This window comes from Delphinapterus leucas, chromosome 17 (assembly GCF_059928025.1).
Source record: "Delphinapterus leucas isolate spDelLeu-1000000601 "Yukka" chromosome 17, BTC_Dleu_Yukka2, whole genome shotgun sequence".
Taxonomy (NCBI): Eukaryota; Metazoa; Chordata; class Mammalia; order Artiodactyla; family Monodontidae; genus Delphinapterus; species Delphinapterus leucas.
This window is the reverse complement of record NC_143145.1, coordinates 17432596-17451603: the sequence shown is the minus strand read 5'-3', so window position 1 is coordinate 17451603 and position 19008 is coordinate 17432596. Positions and strand designations below refer to the sequence as shown.

The following is a 19008-nucleotide window of genomic DNA, read 5'->3' as shown; positions in this document are numbered from 1 at the left end:
AGGATCCAGTGAATACAGGTCACAGAACAAAATGATGAACTGCAGTGTATTTGTCCAAATTATACCGTCAATTTTTCCCACTTTCCTTTTTACTTAGCCTGGGAAAACACTGTGAGAATCTCCAAAAACAATCTTTGATACCCAGATTTTGTCCACTGCTGGATGCCTAGTATTTTCTTTTGAGAACTGGCATTCCCTTTTTTTTCAATCTTATGAAAAAAATTGCACTTTTCTACCCCTTTGGCCTTGATTTTCAATGACTTCTTTTTTGTACACACAAGTATGAATTTCTACTCCCGAAGTGTGACAGGTATATTGGCCTTTTCTAAAAGAAATGAAAAAAAGTTAAAATATTGAGAGTTTAAATACTTTTTCACAGAAATAAACTATTCAATTTTAAAGGTAGAGAGAGAGAGAGAAACATTTTATTCTTTCTATCATGAACATCATCAGTCAACCAAGCTTCACATTTTGGGTAAAAATTTTTTAAGTATGAATTTTTTCAGAACCTATTTTATTAAAAAAAAAAAAAAGGAAGAACAGGTGTATTTTGGCAGAGAAGTAAAATATAAAATATGCAAAATTTGTTTTAAAATTGGCATACAAAATTTTAAAACACAGTACAGTTATATAAAAATACAGCACAGCCAATGGCCTGTAAATTTCCTTTGGCATTTCATTTGGTAGAGTTAAACAGAAAAACCTTTCTAAAAAAAAATTAGCTATCAACACAGTACATAAGTTAGGTTGTATATGTTGAAAGAACTTTTCCTTGAGTTTCCAAAATCCTTTTCTTACATGATAACCCACATAAAGCATGACTAGTGAGGTATATAGGGCAAAACACTTAGGCAGATGTACAATAAGGAAAAAGTGCATAAACAAAGAATTCTTCCCATTTTCATAGAAATATCAGGTTAAATCTGAGTTCTTCTTGATGTATCATTTTACTTTGGCAGAATTAAAATAAACCCATACAAATGTCTTTGTTCAAGTCCCAGCAGCAGTGATATGTCTCCTTTGGTGGCATTATCTGACGCCACAACCAGACAGTCCCTAGAGGAAGTAAGGTTTTGTGTGTGTCTGCATCTGTAACTGCAAACATCAAACGTAAGATCATACATCAAGCACCATGTCATACTGTTGTCCCTTCTTCCGCCTGCCACATTTATTGATGAGAACCACATACAGTGTCAAAAGCATGACCCAATAGCATGCATACAGCAACGTTCCAACAATTAAAACTGTCTGTTTGGATTCTGAGAATGGCTTTTTAGATTCCTTATAAATGGTGAAAATCACACCACCCAGGAGGATTGTAAACCAAACTGATACTGGAATGAGTCCTATGAAATTAACAACAATGGTTTTCCTTCCAGATGTGCCCCACCCAGCTTTGTTTATCGTTGCAATTGCAAACATCTTGGCGGGAAGTAAACTTGACATGTATAACACTGAGTAGAGGGACATGAAGACCATGACGATATTTCCTCTAAGGCAGCTGGCAAAAGATGATTTTATGAGACCCACTAACTGGACGGTTAACAAGAAGAGGAGGATGTTCCAAATTTTACCCCTGTAGAAAAGCTGGATTACTGTGGCAATGAGAAAGAAAGGGAAGAACCCAGTGATGACTGCTTCATAGGTCATCCACAAGTGATGTTTGTGAAACCACATGGCATTGTACAGCCACTCTCGGAAGTAGGACTTGCTCCAACGGGTCTGCTGGTTTAACCATCTGAGATATCCTATAGGTGTCTCAGTAAGGCACTTGGATCGAGCTGTGTATTTTGTTGCATAGCCCAGACTCAGCACTCGGTTCGTTAGATGCCTGTCATCTCCAAAACTACATTGGCTGCCCATAAATTCTTGATTGTACCAGTCTTCCACAAATTCATGCAATAAGGAGTTTCTGTACATTCCCAGAGGTCCACTAATGCACTGGACACATCCAAAATAAGACTGACAGGCCCTTTCTATGTTAAAAGCCATCCAGTATCTCACACTGCTGAGGAAAGAGATCCAGGAATCATACTTGTTTAAAATCTGCAAGAAAAATAAAAGTAAAAATAATTAAATAAAGGTAAGCCCCAGCTGAAAATTCCAGCAAAATCTGCACCATTGTGAGGTTACTACCTAGAGTAATGTTTGTTTTTTTTGTTTTTTGTTTCTGTTGTTGTTTTTTAATAAATTTATTTATTTATTTATTGCTGCGTTGGGTCTTAGTTGCTGTGCGTGGGTTCTCATTGCGGTGGCTTCTGTTGTTGCGGAGCACGGGCTCTAGGCACGCAGGCTTCAGTAGCTGTGGTTCGAAGGGTCTAGGGCACAGGCTCAGTAGTTGTGGCGCACGGGCTTAGTTGCTCCATGGCACGTGGGACCTTCCCGGGCCAGGGATCGAACCCATGTCTCCTGCATTGGCAGGCGGATTCTTAACAACTGCGCCATCAGGGAAGCCCATGTTTGTTTTTTTTATCCTTCTATTTAGCCTCTTTCCTTTTTTTAACACAATTTTACATTATTTTCTTTGATTCTATATACTATATTAATTTGATAAGTTGGGTGTACGTGTTGGGACTTCTTGACAATAATTTTTTTCTACTCCATCACGCTCTGTTCTCTTTTGTTATGTGTTTTGTTTCTTTTTCTTGTTATGTTATAAAATTGAGATTTTTTTTAGGCTTTGGTTCTCAGCCCTTAAATTATTCTCCCACTGGCAGTCCAGTGGTTAAAGATTTCGCCTTCCAGTGCGGGTTGGGGGGGGTCCATCCCTGGTCGGGGAGCTGGGATCCCACCCACACGCCTCACGGCCAAAAAACCAAAGACATAAAACAGAAGCAATATTGCAGCAAATTCAAAAGAGACTTTAAAAAAATGGTCCACATCAAAAAATCTTTAAAAAAAAATTATTCTCCCACTTTCTTACTATCTAATATTTGAAAGTTTTTAAGTCCTATGCTCTTCTCTTTTCAACTCATCCAACTCTATTATTCTCCTTCCTCCCCAGTTTTAGCAATGCCAGTGATAAAAGGGTTTGCTCTGGCTTCACCCCAAATCTGGAATCCTGAAATAATGCTCTACACAAAGGCTATTAAAATTATTAGTTTTGGGGGGCAATATTTCTTAATTCTCTCCTCTGTCTCAATTTTGTTCAGTTTTCATCTGGGTTTTACATGCTTCCTTTTTATCACCAGGGTATTTCTTTGTCTATCTAGTGTACTTTCTTTGCCTTCACTATTACCATGCATATAAATATGGGTTATACAGCAACACAATACCTACATTTAAAGTCAAAATTCCATGTGCTTCTCACAGCTTTTGCTAAAATCTAGTGCACTTTTGCAAAGGGCTCATTTTAATCTTCATATATTTTCACATATTTGTTTTCCCATTCCATAAATTTCAAATCACCTTCATTAATATTTGTTTCACTTATTGTTTCTCCATTGATAGCAAAGAATGGGAAATAAATAATAATTGGAAAACTCACTTAATTGTTCCTTTGACTTTCCCTCTAGTGTAAATTTGAGTTGCTGTTTCTCTTTTTTATTCCTTTGTATTCCAATTTGGATTTTTGACCAACCATATATTGTTCAGCTTTTAAATACATAGTTATATGACATAGACTCCATCTCCTGCCATACCTCCATTTTTTTAACCCTTGTACTAAATGAATTCCAACATCATTTTACCGGAACATTAAGTTGTGGCTCAAGAAGATATGGCAGAAATTATTACACATTTACATTATATTTTATATAACTTATCAGCCACTACATACTTGTGTCATAACCCAGGATTAAGCAAAGAAATCATAAGTTACTTCAATTTAGACAGCAGAAGAGGTATAAAGTGGGTCCAAGGCACATTCTAGTATGTCTCTGGCACCAGAAACAATACCTGGCACAGATTTGGGTGTATAATAAATGTATGTTCAAAGAATCAGCGAGTGAGGGTACTACTAAAAGTGACTCATGCAAAAAGTGAACTCATGTACCTGGACATCTCCCCCGACACCTCCAACCATGGGATCTTCTTCTAAAACTTTTACCATCTCCACAGATGAGGCAGGGTCAAGCATGGTGTCTGAATCACAGACCTGCAAAGAAGAAAGTAAGAAATAAGTTAAAGAAAAGATGATAAGTGTACTCCGTGTAGTCAAAAGTGGGCATATATATTATGCCTTCAGCCTATTGTCACAAGGCCTCAATAAGCGAGTAACACAGGGATGAGAGTTTGCTACATGATGGCCAATACAAAGAACCTGCAAACTCAATATTTAAGCTAATGACATGGCTGGATAGAACAGCTAAAGTGATGACCTAGGCATGTCATGTAGGGTGACCAGGTTTGCCTGGTTTGCCATGGATGTACGCAATTTTGGCAATGAAAGTCTCACGTCCCAGGTAACATCCTAGATTTCCAGGACGTGGAAAACATCTTGGGTTGGTCACCATAGATATCTCTTTTTTTAAAAAAATTGCCTTCAATAAGGCTTTTAGATATCTTATCCCTCAGGTCTGAATGATGATAGGAAACTCCTATGACAGTATTGAAAAAAAGGCATGTTTAACAGTGATTATTTTTCTCTATTTTAATATGGTGATTAAGACAGGAAAGCAGTTCTACTAAGGCTGGTTGTATAATTAATTCTGAAGCAAGATGTCCATTTGACCTGGGCTTAGCAGATGACATTCCATTAGAAAGGAAGCTAGCCTGATGGTCAGACCACCTTTTTATTTTAGAGTATTAAGTATTCGTCTAGCTCTTTATATACAGAAGTAGATGTTAAATTATCTTAAGCTTTTCTAGAAGTGCTAATTATTATTCTTAAAAACAAACTTTATACAGGACAAAAAAACAATTTTGAAACCAAACCAACTACAACTTCAAGAAAATTATTAGGATTTGTCTATACCCATTAGCCGCTCCCAGAAATTTCTACTGGAGGCCAAAGGTACAGGGTTATAAATAGTACTTTTCTTCCCAAGCTGATTTATGAACTTATTGAATGAGACAGAAAAATAAAGGAGAGGAGAAACCAAAATATTACATGTATACTCATAAAGCTGGTATGGAGAATAGGGCTCATATCAATGGAGTAGCAGACTTTGTAACTATGTTCCCCAGAATTAGACTGATGTACCAATTCCAAATAGCATCTAAGTGGGACTAGTCTCCTCCTGAAGACAGTTAATGCCCCTTCGAAAGGTATGGCAGATGCCTGCTCCTTCATGGCAGCTCACTTCTAGAAGAAAGGGGGAAGAAGGAGCTAGGCTACCCCTTACTCCTCCCGTACTCACCAATCAGATTAAGTCACTTCTCTTAGGGAGATATTAGGTACGTTACACCTGTGGATGGAGCTTCTTCCACATGATCAAAGAAAATCAAAAGTAGGAAAAGAGCTGTCACCTCTCTATTCCTGGTTGATATTAATAAAATAGTATCCTTTTCTGGGAAATGCAGCCAGGCCCATAAAGTGATGAAAATTGACATGTAATGGACCAGTTTCACATCCCCATCTAAGCAATAAATGATATGATTGGCAGAGACGGGAGTGTTATCTGCAATTCCACTGTTTTTCTATGTAGTCTGGCTACATTTATGAATTTAATCAAGATTTAGTCTCTTTATTTATATAAAAAGCAAGTATTTGTGCAGTTCTCAGAGCTGCTTCATAAAAGTAGTACGGATTTGATATACCAGTTTTGAATGAAAATAATATTTAGAAGTATGAACTCTGAGTTAAAGGGGATTTTATATGTCGGAGGAGTCCCTCACATACATAGCTAGGAAGTCTCAACATTTAAAAAAGAGTGCCTATCTTAATTTTATTAATAGTTTTTTTCTGAAAAACATTAATATATATTAATAAAGAATGTTGGTGAAAACAGCAATTTAACTGCATTATTGGAACATATGACTTAAGAAGTATATAGGGTATCCAATTATAAAGAGTGAAATCATCACCTCTCTGGACTCAACTAATTATAACAATTTTAAAGTTAATTTCTGAATTTTGTATATTACTTTACCTATTTAGAAACAGGCATTTTCTAAATAACCTACTGCCCCATTTTTTGGGGGGGGCATTCTATTTTGGTCTGCATGGTCTTACTTATTTTAGAGGAAAAAAATAGCAGCTAGGCATTAGTATTCCATTAAAAAAATAGGATTTTTCTAATACTTCAGTTTATACTCAAGGGTCCCAAGCCTCAGAAACCTAAGCAAATTCCTCCAATAGCGATTTTTTGCCTCTCTCATGCCTTGTCTGTCACTGTTTTGTATACGGCCAGTAACTAGGGTAGTAGAAAGTGAAGGCATAATTTCAAACCCACCTTTCAACCTCTCAGCATCCAGAGTTTATGGCCACACCCACCTCTATTGACTCAAGCTGGGAAAGGTAAAAACAGAAAGCTAAAATAAGACTAAAAACAACAGGAAGGGGGCAACCTAGAATTAATGTTCAAGTAACTCCGCCTGCTTGTAAGATAAGCAAGCCAAGGGAACTGCCTCTGTGAAATGACTAAACTTGAACCAAACTTCTGAGGTTCTGCATATTTAAATTGGCCCTGCCCCTCCCAGTTTCCAACAGCAAAGTGCCAGAAGTTCTCTGAGAGAGATTGTTCACATGGTGAGTTTAACTGTCAGAAGGGAAAGCTCTCAGAAATCTCCTGGGAGGGGTTTGTTATAGTGGGATCAAAGAGTTTTCTAAAGAAGTTCAATTTCTGGATGTTCTTTGGTGATAGAATGCCAACTAGAAAACCACCATCGATGACAGTCTGTGAAAGCATGTATGTTCATGGATATAACAGTATTAATTTGTTTGTGTGTAAAGGGTATAACTCTAGCCCTTCTTAAAATCAGTCTAGTAGAAACAGGATTTCTAGCTGTCTCCTCACCAATTAATGAGAAGTGTGCGATTTCACGAAGGTTGGCTGTTTAGCTCTGGGCTAGAAACTGTGGGAGAAATACACCAGTTCACAAGGAGCTTAACCTCACACTGGGAAAAACCACAGGACTGATTTGCACACAGGAAACAACCGGAGAACAAATCAAAATGTCTTTCTGTCCACGCTGAATGTATCACTGTAATTTGTTTAAACTACATGATTGCCAGTCATAAGATTTCTCACTAGGAGATATGGAAATGAGGCAAAGTCACCAAATTTTGACTAAAATGAGTGGAAAATGTCAAGACAAGAAGACGTTATTGGGAGGAACCAGCCACCTCAGTCTTAACCACAGAATCATCAGCTAAGTTGCTTAAGACCATGGCTCCCCCTCCTTCACTGTTCTAGCCAAGAGACAGTGCCGCCGCTTTCTCCGTATCTAAAACAGGAGTTGGCGAACTAAGGTCTACGGACGAGTCTGCCTTCCCACCAATTTCTATATGGCCTGGGGGTTAAAAATAGCTTTTACCTTATTAAATAGAATTTTTTGTGACACATGGAAATTATATGAAATTCAAATTTCAGTGGCCATAAATAAAGTTTTATTGGAACCCAGTCATGCACATTCAGTTTCATATTATCTATGGCTGCTTTCACACTAAAACAGCAAAGTTGAATAGCTGCAACACAGACCATATAGCCCGCAAAGCTTAATGGTTTCTATCAGGCCTTTTACAAGCAAGTTTGCCAACCCTGAGCCTAAAAGAATTGGTTGGGGAGCCGGGGGTGGGTCTCTTTCATAAAAAAACAAAGAACAAACTAAAAGAACAAGTTGAGATAAAGTATGTTCTAAGTCCCCATTTAACTCTACTAGAGGTTTTTACGATTGCCTCTCTCTCCTACTCTTATAATAGGCCAAGGTTTGACTATTATAACAAATCAAGAGGCTTACTACTTTTATGACCTTGAACAAACTGTTACCATCATCATGATACCAGAGTGACACACTGTATGTAAAAGTACTTGGTAAATTACAAAGACTCACAGAAAAGTCATATATGCCATTAGTATAGGGTAATAATCTTTAATTGTATATACTTGCTAAGTAAACCCACTTATTACCATGAACAGGTGACTCAGTAAAGAGAATCACTAAAAGGAACATGAGAATGGATTACATATCAAGAATATCTTGGGCTTCCCTGGTGGCGCAGTGGTTGAGAGTCCGCCTGCCGATGCAGGGGACACAGGTTCGTGCCCTGGCCCAGGAAGATCCCACATGCCGCGGAGCGGCCGGGCCAGTGAGCCATGGCTGCTGAGACTGCGCGTCCGGAGCCTGTGCTCCGCAACGGGAGAGGTCACAACAGTGAGAGGCCCGCGTACCGCAAAAAAAAAAAAAGAATATCTTATCACAATGAACAAGTTCAAATGTATCCAAAACACCTATAGCAGTTAGATATATAAATTGCTATAAATGTGTTAAATAAGCTGTTAGACTGTAAGTCCATTCCAATTTATCTCACTGATCTTAAAGTTAATCTACCTCACAACAATTTAAATAAAAATATCCTGTAGAAATATTGTTAGTTATTCTACCATATGTTTTTCAACTTCTAAGACCCAAGTCTAAAATGCTGAGTATCCATGTTTCACCTTTTTTTAAACATATTTCCTTTCAGATTGACTGGTGGATTTTCCACCTCTGCCTGCCCCGCACCACTTCAAAGGGCTCTGAGAGCTACACAGCAAGAGGAGGCCTTAACTATTCTGGCTGCCTTCGATGAGGCTGAAGATAAATCAAGACTCATTCTGTTGCTACTGCTTTCACCCTTTGCCTGCTTGTAAACCTCAATCCTTTCTTAATCTTGACGCTTCATCTTAACCTGAACCCAGGGAGACGATTTATTTCAACCATGTTTGAAGTTTACTATTGGTCATGATCTCACTGCCCAGTTTCCCTTCCAAAACTTAACCACATAGTAAATGGAAAGTACCCCCTACCCCCTCTTTCCCCCAGGACATTCCCCCTAGTGAAAAGAAGTCAGCCAGAATTTAAAAATTCACCAATAGTTATTTACTGGCAAACACAAGATGGTGCTAGCCCCCAGAACTCATAACAGTACAATGCCAGAGTAAACACACTACTGAAAGGAAAAGAAAGCACTATGCAAAACCTTGGAATCAGACAGATCTGAGTCCCAATCCACAACTGACCAGTTATATTCCCTTGGACTAGCTTTGTAACCTTAAACTCCTTACCTCACCTTTCTAAGTCTCCATCTCTCAGGTGAAAAATATGGATAAGCACATCTACCTCATAAGTTTGCTGTAATGGAGAATTAACTAGATAATGTATGTATAGCAGTTATAAGGGCTAGCTCATAGTAAATGCTCATTAAAAGGAAGACATATCTACTAAGAAGTGATCATCAAAACCAGAGGCACAAACTAAGAACACTAGTCCAATGAGGGAAGGGGTCCTTCTTATCTGTACTGTAAATAAACCATGACTCGCTCAGAGAGCAAAAACTAATGCCTTGTCCAATGCCCAACAAATTTAAATTAAACAAGCTGGATTATTGAGCAGGCAATATAAAAATCCTTAGATTGGGCTGTCTACTAGGGAAAAAGATTAGAGAGCAGTTTATGGCAGACTGTGAATGGCAAAAACAAAATCATAAAATGTAAGAATTTTAGGACTAAAAAGACCTTTTGAAATTAATCAGTGAAACCATTCCAGGAAAAAATAAATGCCCTCAAAGAAAAATACAGAAACTTTTTTGGGGGAGAGGGATGGGGGATAGGGAAGATGATTCTCTCATAGTAATTTTGTTTATGGTATAAGACCTCAAATCTAGCCAATAAAAAGCCTCTAAATCATAAAAACCTCAACAATTTGGCCCTTATTTGTTGCTCTTTTTAAAAGGAATTGGGAAGATATATACCTTTCTTGTTAGAATGTGTTACCCAAATTGTTATAAAGTGACATTTGCCTTCACGCAACCTAGAATCTTTTTAAGACATTAAGGAGTCATTTGGTTTTTCTCTTTTCTTTTTCAGGAAGGCTTATACACAAGTAATAGTTGTAGGTGTAAAGCAAAGGTGACAAGCCAGCTGGAAAAATGAGAAACCAATTGTTGTCACCTCTAGGCTTAAGCCAGGAAACACCCTTATTCCAAATGGTTGGAAATCACGTAATGGTTGCCTTAAATCAGGGTTTACATTCAAGAACCCAACTTTGAGGGAAAGTGTAGATTAAAAATGAAAAGAAAATTCTAATGCTATACTCCCTTTCGTGTTGTTGCTGTTTGTTGTTTTTGTTTGTTTGACCCCAATCTTGAAAAGCATAGATATGTTGCTAGAAAGAAATTAAGACAGTCCTAAGTTAGAGTCTTTAGCTAAAAGTGATCTCAGAAATCATCTCTTCTACCAGTTGAGGCCCGTAGCAAGTAAACAGTTAAATCAAGAATTCAGATTTCTCCATTCTTATTTCAATGTGCTCAATTTCATCCTCTAAGATGAAGTATACAAAGTCACATTAACATTCTCAACATGACCCTTCAGAAATTTTCAGAAAATAGGAACCAATCAAATGTTATACGCAGTCAATCCTCATTATGCACGGTAGTTATGTTCTACAAAGCTTCCATGAACAGTGAGTTAGCAAATACTAAAAAATTGCTTCTAGCGGACATATAGAGTTAGGTTCCTCAAAGTCTCTGGCCACGGCATTTTTATCTAGTGATCAATACCTAACCTTGTTGTATTTGTGCTTACTTGTTTATTTGTGTCAATTTATTTAATATGTATTGTTGATTCATTAACATTGAACTCATGTCCAGCAGCATTGTAGCTCATGCCTGAACAAAGTTCATCTAACAAACCTATTTTCTCCATAAGGCAATTATAGCCTTCTTGTGTTATTATCACTAGACAACATTTCAACACTACACTTGGGGACCATTTTAAACAGCTACATCAGCAACCAAAAGCACAAAAATGTGAAAAACATGATATTAAACAGACTAAAGAAGCTACTTGTTTACAGTATAAAAGGTAAAACAAAAAGGCAAAGCATAATCTTGTGTGACCTCAGCTGGGAACATGCACATCAGATGACCCACTTTTTTTTTTGCCATTCTGCACATGTCTGCAAATGATCCCAAAAGCACTGTAACTACTGATTTTCGGGTAATAAATACATTTTAGTCAGTAGGTTAACTTGGAAATACAGAATCCATGAATAATAAGGGTCAACTCTACTCTTATGAATGATTTAGTCTTAGTTTCCTTCTGCTCAAAGAATCTTGGATAGCTATGGTACTGCCAGATTAAGTTAATAAAATTGCTTCCTATAATCTTCCCTTTTAGAAAATGTTCATACTTATTGTATAAATTTTACCTGGGAAATTCTTAATACACACACCAGATGATACTGTTTTTTTCCTTTGTTATATAGACTGGTGGCCACTTATGTGGAAATATCAATGTTCAGTGAAAAGAGATATGAATAAAGCAATTATCTAATCTAGATATCAAAAGACACTTTAAAAGTCTTCTGATATTGTTAAGTAAAAAATACAGAAAAGTAAACATGATATAATCTTAAAATTGTTTTTAAAATAAGGAAAAATAGAAGAGTACATGCTGGAAAGTATTAAATTTGATAATCTATATATGGGTCATGTATTCGCTTCAGATGATTTTTTTTAATTGAAGTATAGTTGATTTACTATGTTTCATGTGTACAGCAAAGTGATTCAGTTATACATGCATACATATCTATTCTTTTTCAGGTTCTTTTCCATTATAGATTATTACAAGGTATTGAATATAGTTCCCTACACTATACAGTAGCTCTTTATTATCTATTTTATAGATAGTAGTGTGTATCCGTTAATCCCAAATTCCTAATTTATCTTTCCCCTCTCTGCTGCAGATTATTTTAATTTTGCTCATTGCACTTTTCTACATCTTTGAAAAAGTTTCTCCAGAAAATACTTTGAGTCAAAATTAAGAAAATCTTCCTCATTCACCTCCTTATTTCTCATTCGCTGTATTTGATTTTCTCACTTTATTTTTCTTCTTCTGCTTTTCTATCTTCTCTACCTCTGGAAGCAGCCACTAGCATCATAGATGAATTTCCTACCATGCTGGCTTCGTCTTAAACTAAAGCTTCCCTCCATGTTCTATGTCAGCATTTATTATTTGAGAGGCTACAAGGCTGAAAGAGTAATTACTATAGAAGACTAGAGATGAGAGAGGAGAGATATAAGAGGTGGTGATGGAGAAAGGCTTGCTCTGAAAGAGACCAGAGGGAACCAACCCAGAAGGCTCAGGAGTGCAGGTAGAAAGGTTAACCTTGAGATAGGAGGTGAGGTGTGGTACCCTTGAAACTGTAAGCAGAAGAGAGTCAGATCTTGACGGCCTTCACAGCCTGTACTTTTGCTGTTCTCTTTTGTAGAAGGCAAGATCATCTGTTTGTAGTTAAGCAGGGAGGAGTTTGGGTAAGGCCCTAGGAGAGTGATGAAGATCTGAAATAACAGACGCGAGAGGAATAAGCAAGACATCTATTCAAGATCAAGTGAAGAGTGCTGACCAGTGCTGAGGATCCAGCTGCAACTGGAAACCAATCATTTTGGCCGTCTCTCCGCACAGTTAAACAGTGTTCTCTAGCCAGGTTAGCAAGTATGAGCAGATGGTCCATTTCTTCCCCTAGCCCCCATTCTCTCTTGGGTATTAGCACCTGAACTTTGCTTCCTTCCATCCCGAACCAACTTGAACTCCACATTCAATCACTTGTAATATTCAGGAGCCAACATCCTCAAACCCCTCCCTCTTTGTCTTTCTGTGGCTTCTGCTCTGTAACTCTTGGACCCTGGGTCAGTCAGAAGGAAGGATGAGAGTACTATATTGGATGGAACTTTATGCAATTTCTACTTTTACAGGGCATAGATGAGGCATGGCAGGATAGTATTTACTAGTTTCAGAATGCCAAAAGGTTTTTTACCCCTGTTTGAGTGCTCTGAATGGACTGGAAGTCTCAAGCGGATTTGGGGCCCAGTTAACAGCGGCTGCTAGGGTCAGTCTATCTGGAGGCTTCAGCCTGAAGGAAGGAAAGTTCTCAAGCCTGATGAGGGCACTAGCAAGAAGCCTACTCTAAAATTTTATATTTTGTATTAGCTTTTCCTGGACAGGCACAAGTCAAGTCGTCAAGGATAAAAACAAAATTCCAAACAAGATGTTGGGAGAAGGGGCTTTGGGAGAAGCAGGTTAAAAAACAAAGAAGAAAAATCTCACAATAATGTCATGATTAGAAAGGACAAATGTAAATTGTTTTAACTAGAATTAAAGGCAAAACATCAAAACAGATGTTTTCTCATTTTAGGCCCAGAGCTTCATTCTTCAAATCCTCTGTAAGTTCCCTAGCCATTCCTTATTTAAAAGTTTCATTTCATCCTCTCATCTGGGCCTGAAGTTGCAATAGGTAAATATGTAAAAATGTCTTGGTTTAACTAAAACAGCCTTATTTGTGAAAGTTCTAGAAATTAGGAGACACTTGGGGTTGAAACTCTAATCAACTCCCTTTTATGCAGATGGTATGAACTGAAGAAATACCTCAAAATTCTTCAGATATTAGCTAAATTAACAACATGTTAATTAGCAACTGACATGTAGTATAGTTTTCAAGTAAGGACTAGATAATCGTATAAGAAATAATACTTTAACAGCAAACGCTTTAATAATATTAACAATGCCATTATCAACAACTTTCGCTAAGCCCCTTTGGATACATAATTTGAAATAATTTTCTCAAATCCCTTGTGAGATTGGTTCCTTCTAATCAGGCAACTGAGGTTTGGGAGGTGGTCTTGCTCAAGGTCAACCAGCTACAAATTGTTAATTAGAACCTCAGTCAATTGACATTGAAGCCAGTGGCCACTGCCATCCCATTACACAGAGAGACACACTGGGCATCACTTTGCCTTGATAAATCCCCTAAAACATATGATGGGTCTTCCAAAAACAAGGATTTCACATTTAAGAAAAGAGGAAAAGTGTCCGGATGGATATTTGAAGCCAGAGATAGTTCTCCTTTCTCAATATCATCATGAATAAAATCTAACTACACAAAAGTACAACTAGAAAACTCACATGTACCCTATTAATGTTCTAAAGAAGAAACTTTCAGCGAGAACTAGAAGAGGAGAAGCCGTAGAATTAGCAGTCAGGGAACTAATGAGAGACACAGCCTGTCTAATTTTCATGCAAGCAAACACCATCACAAATGCTTTCAAAGGTCAAGTTGCATGGAGTGAGGTAATGCTGTTTGGGGAGTGAAATAAACATGACTTAGATTTTGTTCTGGGAAGGTTGTTTTTTTGTGTTTGTTTTCCTTTTCCCTTTTTCTTTTTCTATGTGTTTCAGTTTTGAATCCCTACACTTTTAAATCAAAATTGTTTTCATCGCCCCCATTTTGCCTAGTCTCTGTGAAAAATATTTTATAGCTTTCCCTTGGCCCTGCAGATTTTCTCAAGCTCCTTCTGCTGGAGCAGACACTATTTTCTTACAACGCTGGAGATTTTAAGAGTGTGGAAAATGGGGTTGGAATTGATTTGGCAGAACCAAGGGGGCAGAGAAGGTAAGGGAGGGGAAAAGAAGGAAGGAAGGGTCTCCTGTTCAAAATAATCTCGATTTCCAACCAATAACACTGCACAAGCTAAGCATTTTCATAGATAGTTTTAACCGTTTTACAAGATTTTTTTTCTCTCTCTTTCAGAATGTGCTTTCAACAGTCATGCTGTTTTCAGATGAACTGAAAGAAGCACTGTGTCCAGAAGGGACAAGGATGGACTATAGCATATGACTGGAGAGATACAAAAGATGCTTTATTTAAATGTGTTTGTCCTGGCAGATGCGGAAACCTACCTGTACATAATCCACACTTCGTCCCAGTGCTCTGAAAGCCGTGTACATGACTTCTCTTTTTCCACCCCATTTTTGCATGATGCAAATACTCTTGTTGGACAAGACCAACTGGGTGACATGTTGTGAGCTTTCTTTATGTGACTCATCCGTCTCACCAGGACCTTTCACGTGAAAGTTGTTTTTCCAGATATAAGTGGCTGATTTATCCCTGCCCATGACTTCGCTGAAGATGTCCATCATGTAAAGGTCATCTTCCGAGTTTCCATCTATGACCATGACAACTTTAATTCCAGGGTAGGTTAGCCTTTTCACAGATTGCAAACATTTCCGTAAGTAGTCTGGATCTTCTTGATACGCAGCAATGCAAAGAGCAACAGTTTTGTTCAACTTAATGGGGGTTTCTAGAGATTTTTTCATTTTTCGGTGCTCCAAAAAGGCAAACAGGCTTTGGATGATGAGGTGTGATGCTAAAAAGGCACCATATAGTCCAAAAGAGAAATAGTAATTATCTGTTTGGATAAATTGGTAGCCAACAATATAAGCAGCTGTGATTCCAAGGAGTAGAGAAACTCCAAAAAGTGTGGTTCCAATTATTCTCAGGATACATAGGAACCTCTCACAATGCATCTGTAAAATAATCACATGATATACTTGGTTAGCCACTCTTGTCCCATACTTGTTGTATACATGGTATCTCAGGGAGAGCATTGGACTAGAAGCATTCCAGGTGTTCTAACCTTGCGTTTCTCACTTAACTAGTTGTATGACTTTCTGCATCTCAGTTTGCTCATCTGCAAAACAGGGATAAGGATGCCCTCTCTGCATACTGCAGAGAACTCTTTCAAACATCAGATGAGAGGATGATGCAGTGTACCATTGAAAACCGTAATGCACATATGCATTATTTTTAGTACGTTAGATCATTTGTCTAAGGATGCACTCTATGTATGTGGTCATAGCTAAGCATAAAATCTAAATATTTTAGTGAGCCAGGCACTCTTTCTTCTTGTGCCATCGTGTTCCCTCACCCCAATACTGACCAGTGAAAAATCTACAGGTTTTGCTAAATTTCTTATGTGTAGTTTTTTTTTTTTAATACATTTATTTATTTTATTTATTTATTTTGGGCTGTGTTGGGTCTTCGTTGCTGCGCATGGGCTTTCTCTAGTTGTGGCTCGCAGACTCTAGAGCGCCGGCTCGGTAGTTGTGGCGCACGTGCTTAGCTGCTCTTCGGCATGTGGGATCTTCCCGGACCAGGGCTCGAAGCTGTGTCCCCTGCATTGGCAGGCGGATTCTTAACCACTGCGCCACCAGGGAAGTCCCTCTCATGTGTAGTTTTATCTCATCTCCAGTGGAAATCCCTCAGCTCACACCTTTCCCATGCAGCTAGCCAAGGTTGAACATAAGGATACGTGGATTCTATCCTTCTAGGTCTTCCATCAACTAGCTGTGTGACTTCGAGCCAGTTGCTTTTCCTCTCTGGGCCTTAGTCTTTAAAAATCTGTTAAATGAGGGCATTTAGACTCAATTATTTCCCAAGTCTCTGTTGCCATTAAAATTTCTTTATGCATAGATATCCTACACAGACATTTATCAAAGCCCCTGAAATTCTGTATTACATTCCTTTGTTCAAATGGCTGTCTCCCTCATCCACCATTAATACCAGCTGGTTCGAACCTGGTAATCAGGAACTTTACTGGAATACAGTAAGAACACAATAAATGTTTGCAGAAATAAATCATACAATTAGAGAAGAAATAGCATCATGCTTAATTTCAACAGGTAAATTTTCTTTTGTCTTAAGAGCTTTAACACATTAGACCTAAAAACACATCCCAGTTCTTAATAATATACAATTTTGTATACCTCCTTAGCCTTTGTGAATCTCCTGAAATATTTTGAACTAGAATACAGGAGGATCATATATTTCGTATTTCTCAAAGCATCTCCAATCATGAGCATAGAAGAGGTGCTTGGTAGACCTTTAAAATTTGTTTCTTTTTGGTTTCCTAGACCCAGTTCCAACATGTGGAGGAGAGGGGGTTTCCTACACATGTCACAAACAATTCTGTGGACACCTGCTGGGTGCCTGACAATTAAATCAACGTTGATATCATATGCCTGACAGAATCAGATTCCACAGGTTAAGAGTTCAGTCCTACAAGACTGCCCCCCACAAACACCCACACTTCAGATGCCAGTTGCAAGCCCAGGTTGTTACCTGTAATTACGATAAACTGGGTAAAAATCAGAGGTTCACAAGACCCCCTCCTGTGTTCAATTAATTTGCTAGAAGGAACTCACAGAACCAGGAAACCTGTTTACTCATTAGATTACTGGTTTATTATAAAAGGATGTAACTCAGGAACAGCCAGATGCACAGGGCAAGGTATGGGGAAAGGGCATGGAGTTCCAGGCCCCACTCTCCCCAAATCTCCACATGTTCATCGATCCATAAGCTCTCTGAACCCTCTCCTTTGGGGTTTTTACAGACTCCATTACATAGGCATGATTGATTATATCATTGACCATTGGCAACTGAACTCAATCTCCAGCCTGTCTTCCCTCCTCAATGGTCTGGGCAGGGAAATGGAAGTTCCAACCCTCTAATCACATGTTTGGCTCTACTGGCAACCAGCCTCAACCAGGTGCATTCCAAAAGTCACCTCATGAGCATAACGAAAGACATCTCTAAATTTGCAGGTAACTCCAATTTAATCTTTTCCCTTAATTCAACTAGTTTTTGAAAGCTAAGTAAATTTATTTTCAAAGTTACTTTGGGCTAAGCAATTACCTCTACAAAATCTCTTATTGGATATGCTATTTATATTTCCCTATTCCACATTAAGACTTAAAATTGAATGTTGAGGGCTTTCCTGGTGGCACAGTGGTTGAGAGTCCGCCTGCCGATGCGGGGGACACGGGTTCGTGCCCCGGTCTGGGAAGATCCCACATGCCGCGGAGCGGCTGGGCCGGTGAGCCATGGCCGCTGAGCCTGCACGTCCGGAGCCTGTGCTCCGCAACGGGAGAGGCCACAACAGTGAGAGGCCCGCGTACCGCAAAAAAAAATATATTGAATGTTGACATAAAACCTATTAACATCTTGGTTTACTAGCTGTGTGGCCATCACATCCCTCAGCTCCAAGTGCCACCATTCACATTCTAGCCCCTGTGGTCATCACTGAGGTGGTCCTGAGTGGGTATGCATTACACTTTAGGGTAGCTTACTGTGACTGCTCACCAACTGTGTTTCCACTCCTTCTGAGCAGACTGCTTGATGTGGCCATGGCATCCCAGCCTTTGTTAATCTGAGATGTGCCACTTCCAATAGGGCTTTTAAGGGGGAGAATGGGCCTCCAGCAATATCTCTTTTCCCTCCACAGTCTTGATGTACATATCAACAGGTCCTAAGGGATTGCAGAGCCCAAAGATAGAGGGAGCTTGGTCCTTGAACTGCCACATGGAAGGAAGCCAGCCACCAATGCCACCAATCAGGAATACCTGCCTTGGACTCTTATGTTAACAAGAAATAATTTTTGAGTTTGTGTTTGTTTGTGTGCCCATTACTCATTTTGGGTTTAGTTTCCCAAAATCATTACAACCTAAGTAATGCAGAGCAGGCTGGAGACCAGGGTTTGAGCTCGTGGACGTTATTTTTCTTTGTGAAATGGAGATGATGGTACTTGTCAACAACCCTTCACAGGGCTACAGTGAGGAGCAAAATCAAAGTGTTTGTGAAACTCTTTTTAAAAAATCAGAAACACAATACAAAGTATCAGCTAACATGGAAGCTAAAAAAACAAAGCAAAACAAAAACCAAATGTGCGTTCCACTTTTAGCACGTATATAGGATTTCATAGAATGCAGCAAGTACCCTGATAAAGGTAATCACGACACAAATGGAAAGTTCAAGCTGCTGGGCAATGGTGAAATGCTGAGTTTTCAGTGAAAGGCAAGAGAGCACAGCATCCCTTGTTAATTAAAACTTCTGATCGGATGCTGAAAACTCCCAAAGTGTACATTAACTAATGCCTAAAGGTGCTGGGAGCACCAGACTAGGAACTTGTCTTTTCCAAGACATGAGTCATTCTCCCAAGAGTGAAAAATTTCAAGGCGACTAAAACTCTCTGCCTGGGAGAAGCTTAAAAGTGTGTTCTGCTTGTGTTTCAAATCAGCACAGCCAGCAAAA

The 19008-nt window shown here is 38.6% G+C and overlaps 1 protein-coding gene across 1 annotated transcript; it reads right to left on the bottom strand.

The window, feature by feature from the left end:
* Window positions 1-446: 446 nt before the first annotated feature.
* Window positions 447-16983, bottom strand: LOC111164375 (hyaluronan synthase 2). Its single transcript, XM_022553997.3, has 3 exons — window positions 14820-16983; window positions 3995-4096; window positions 447-2046 (listed from the first exon to the last, which is right to left on the bottom strand). Exons 1-3 carry the CDS (start codon window positions 15525-15527, stop codon window positions 1117-1119), a joined length of 1740 nt encoding a protein of 579 aa, XP_022409705.2. The 5' UTR covers window positions 15528-16983; the 3' UTR covers window positions 447-1116.
* Window positions 16984-19008: the final 2025 nt, after the last annotated feature.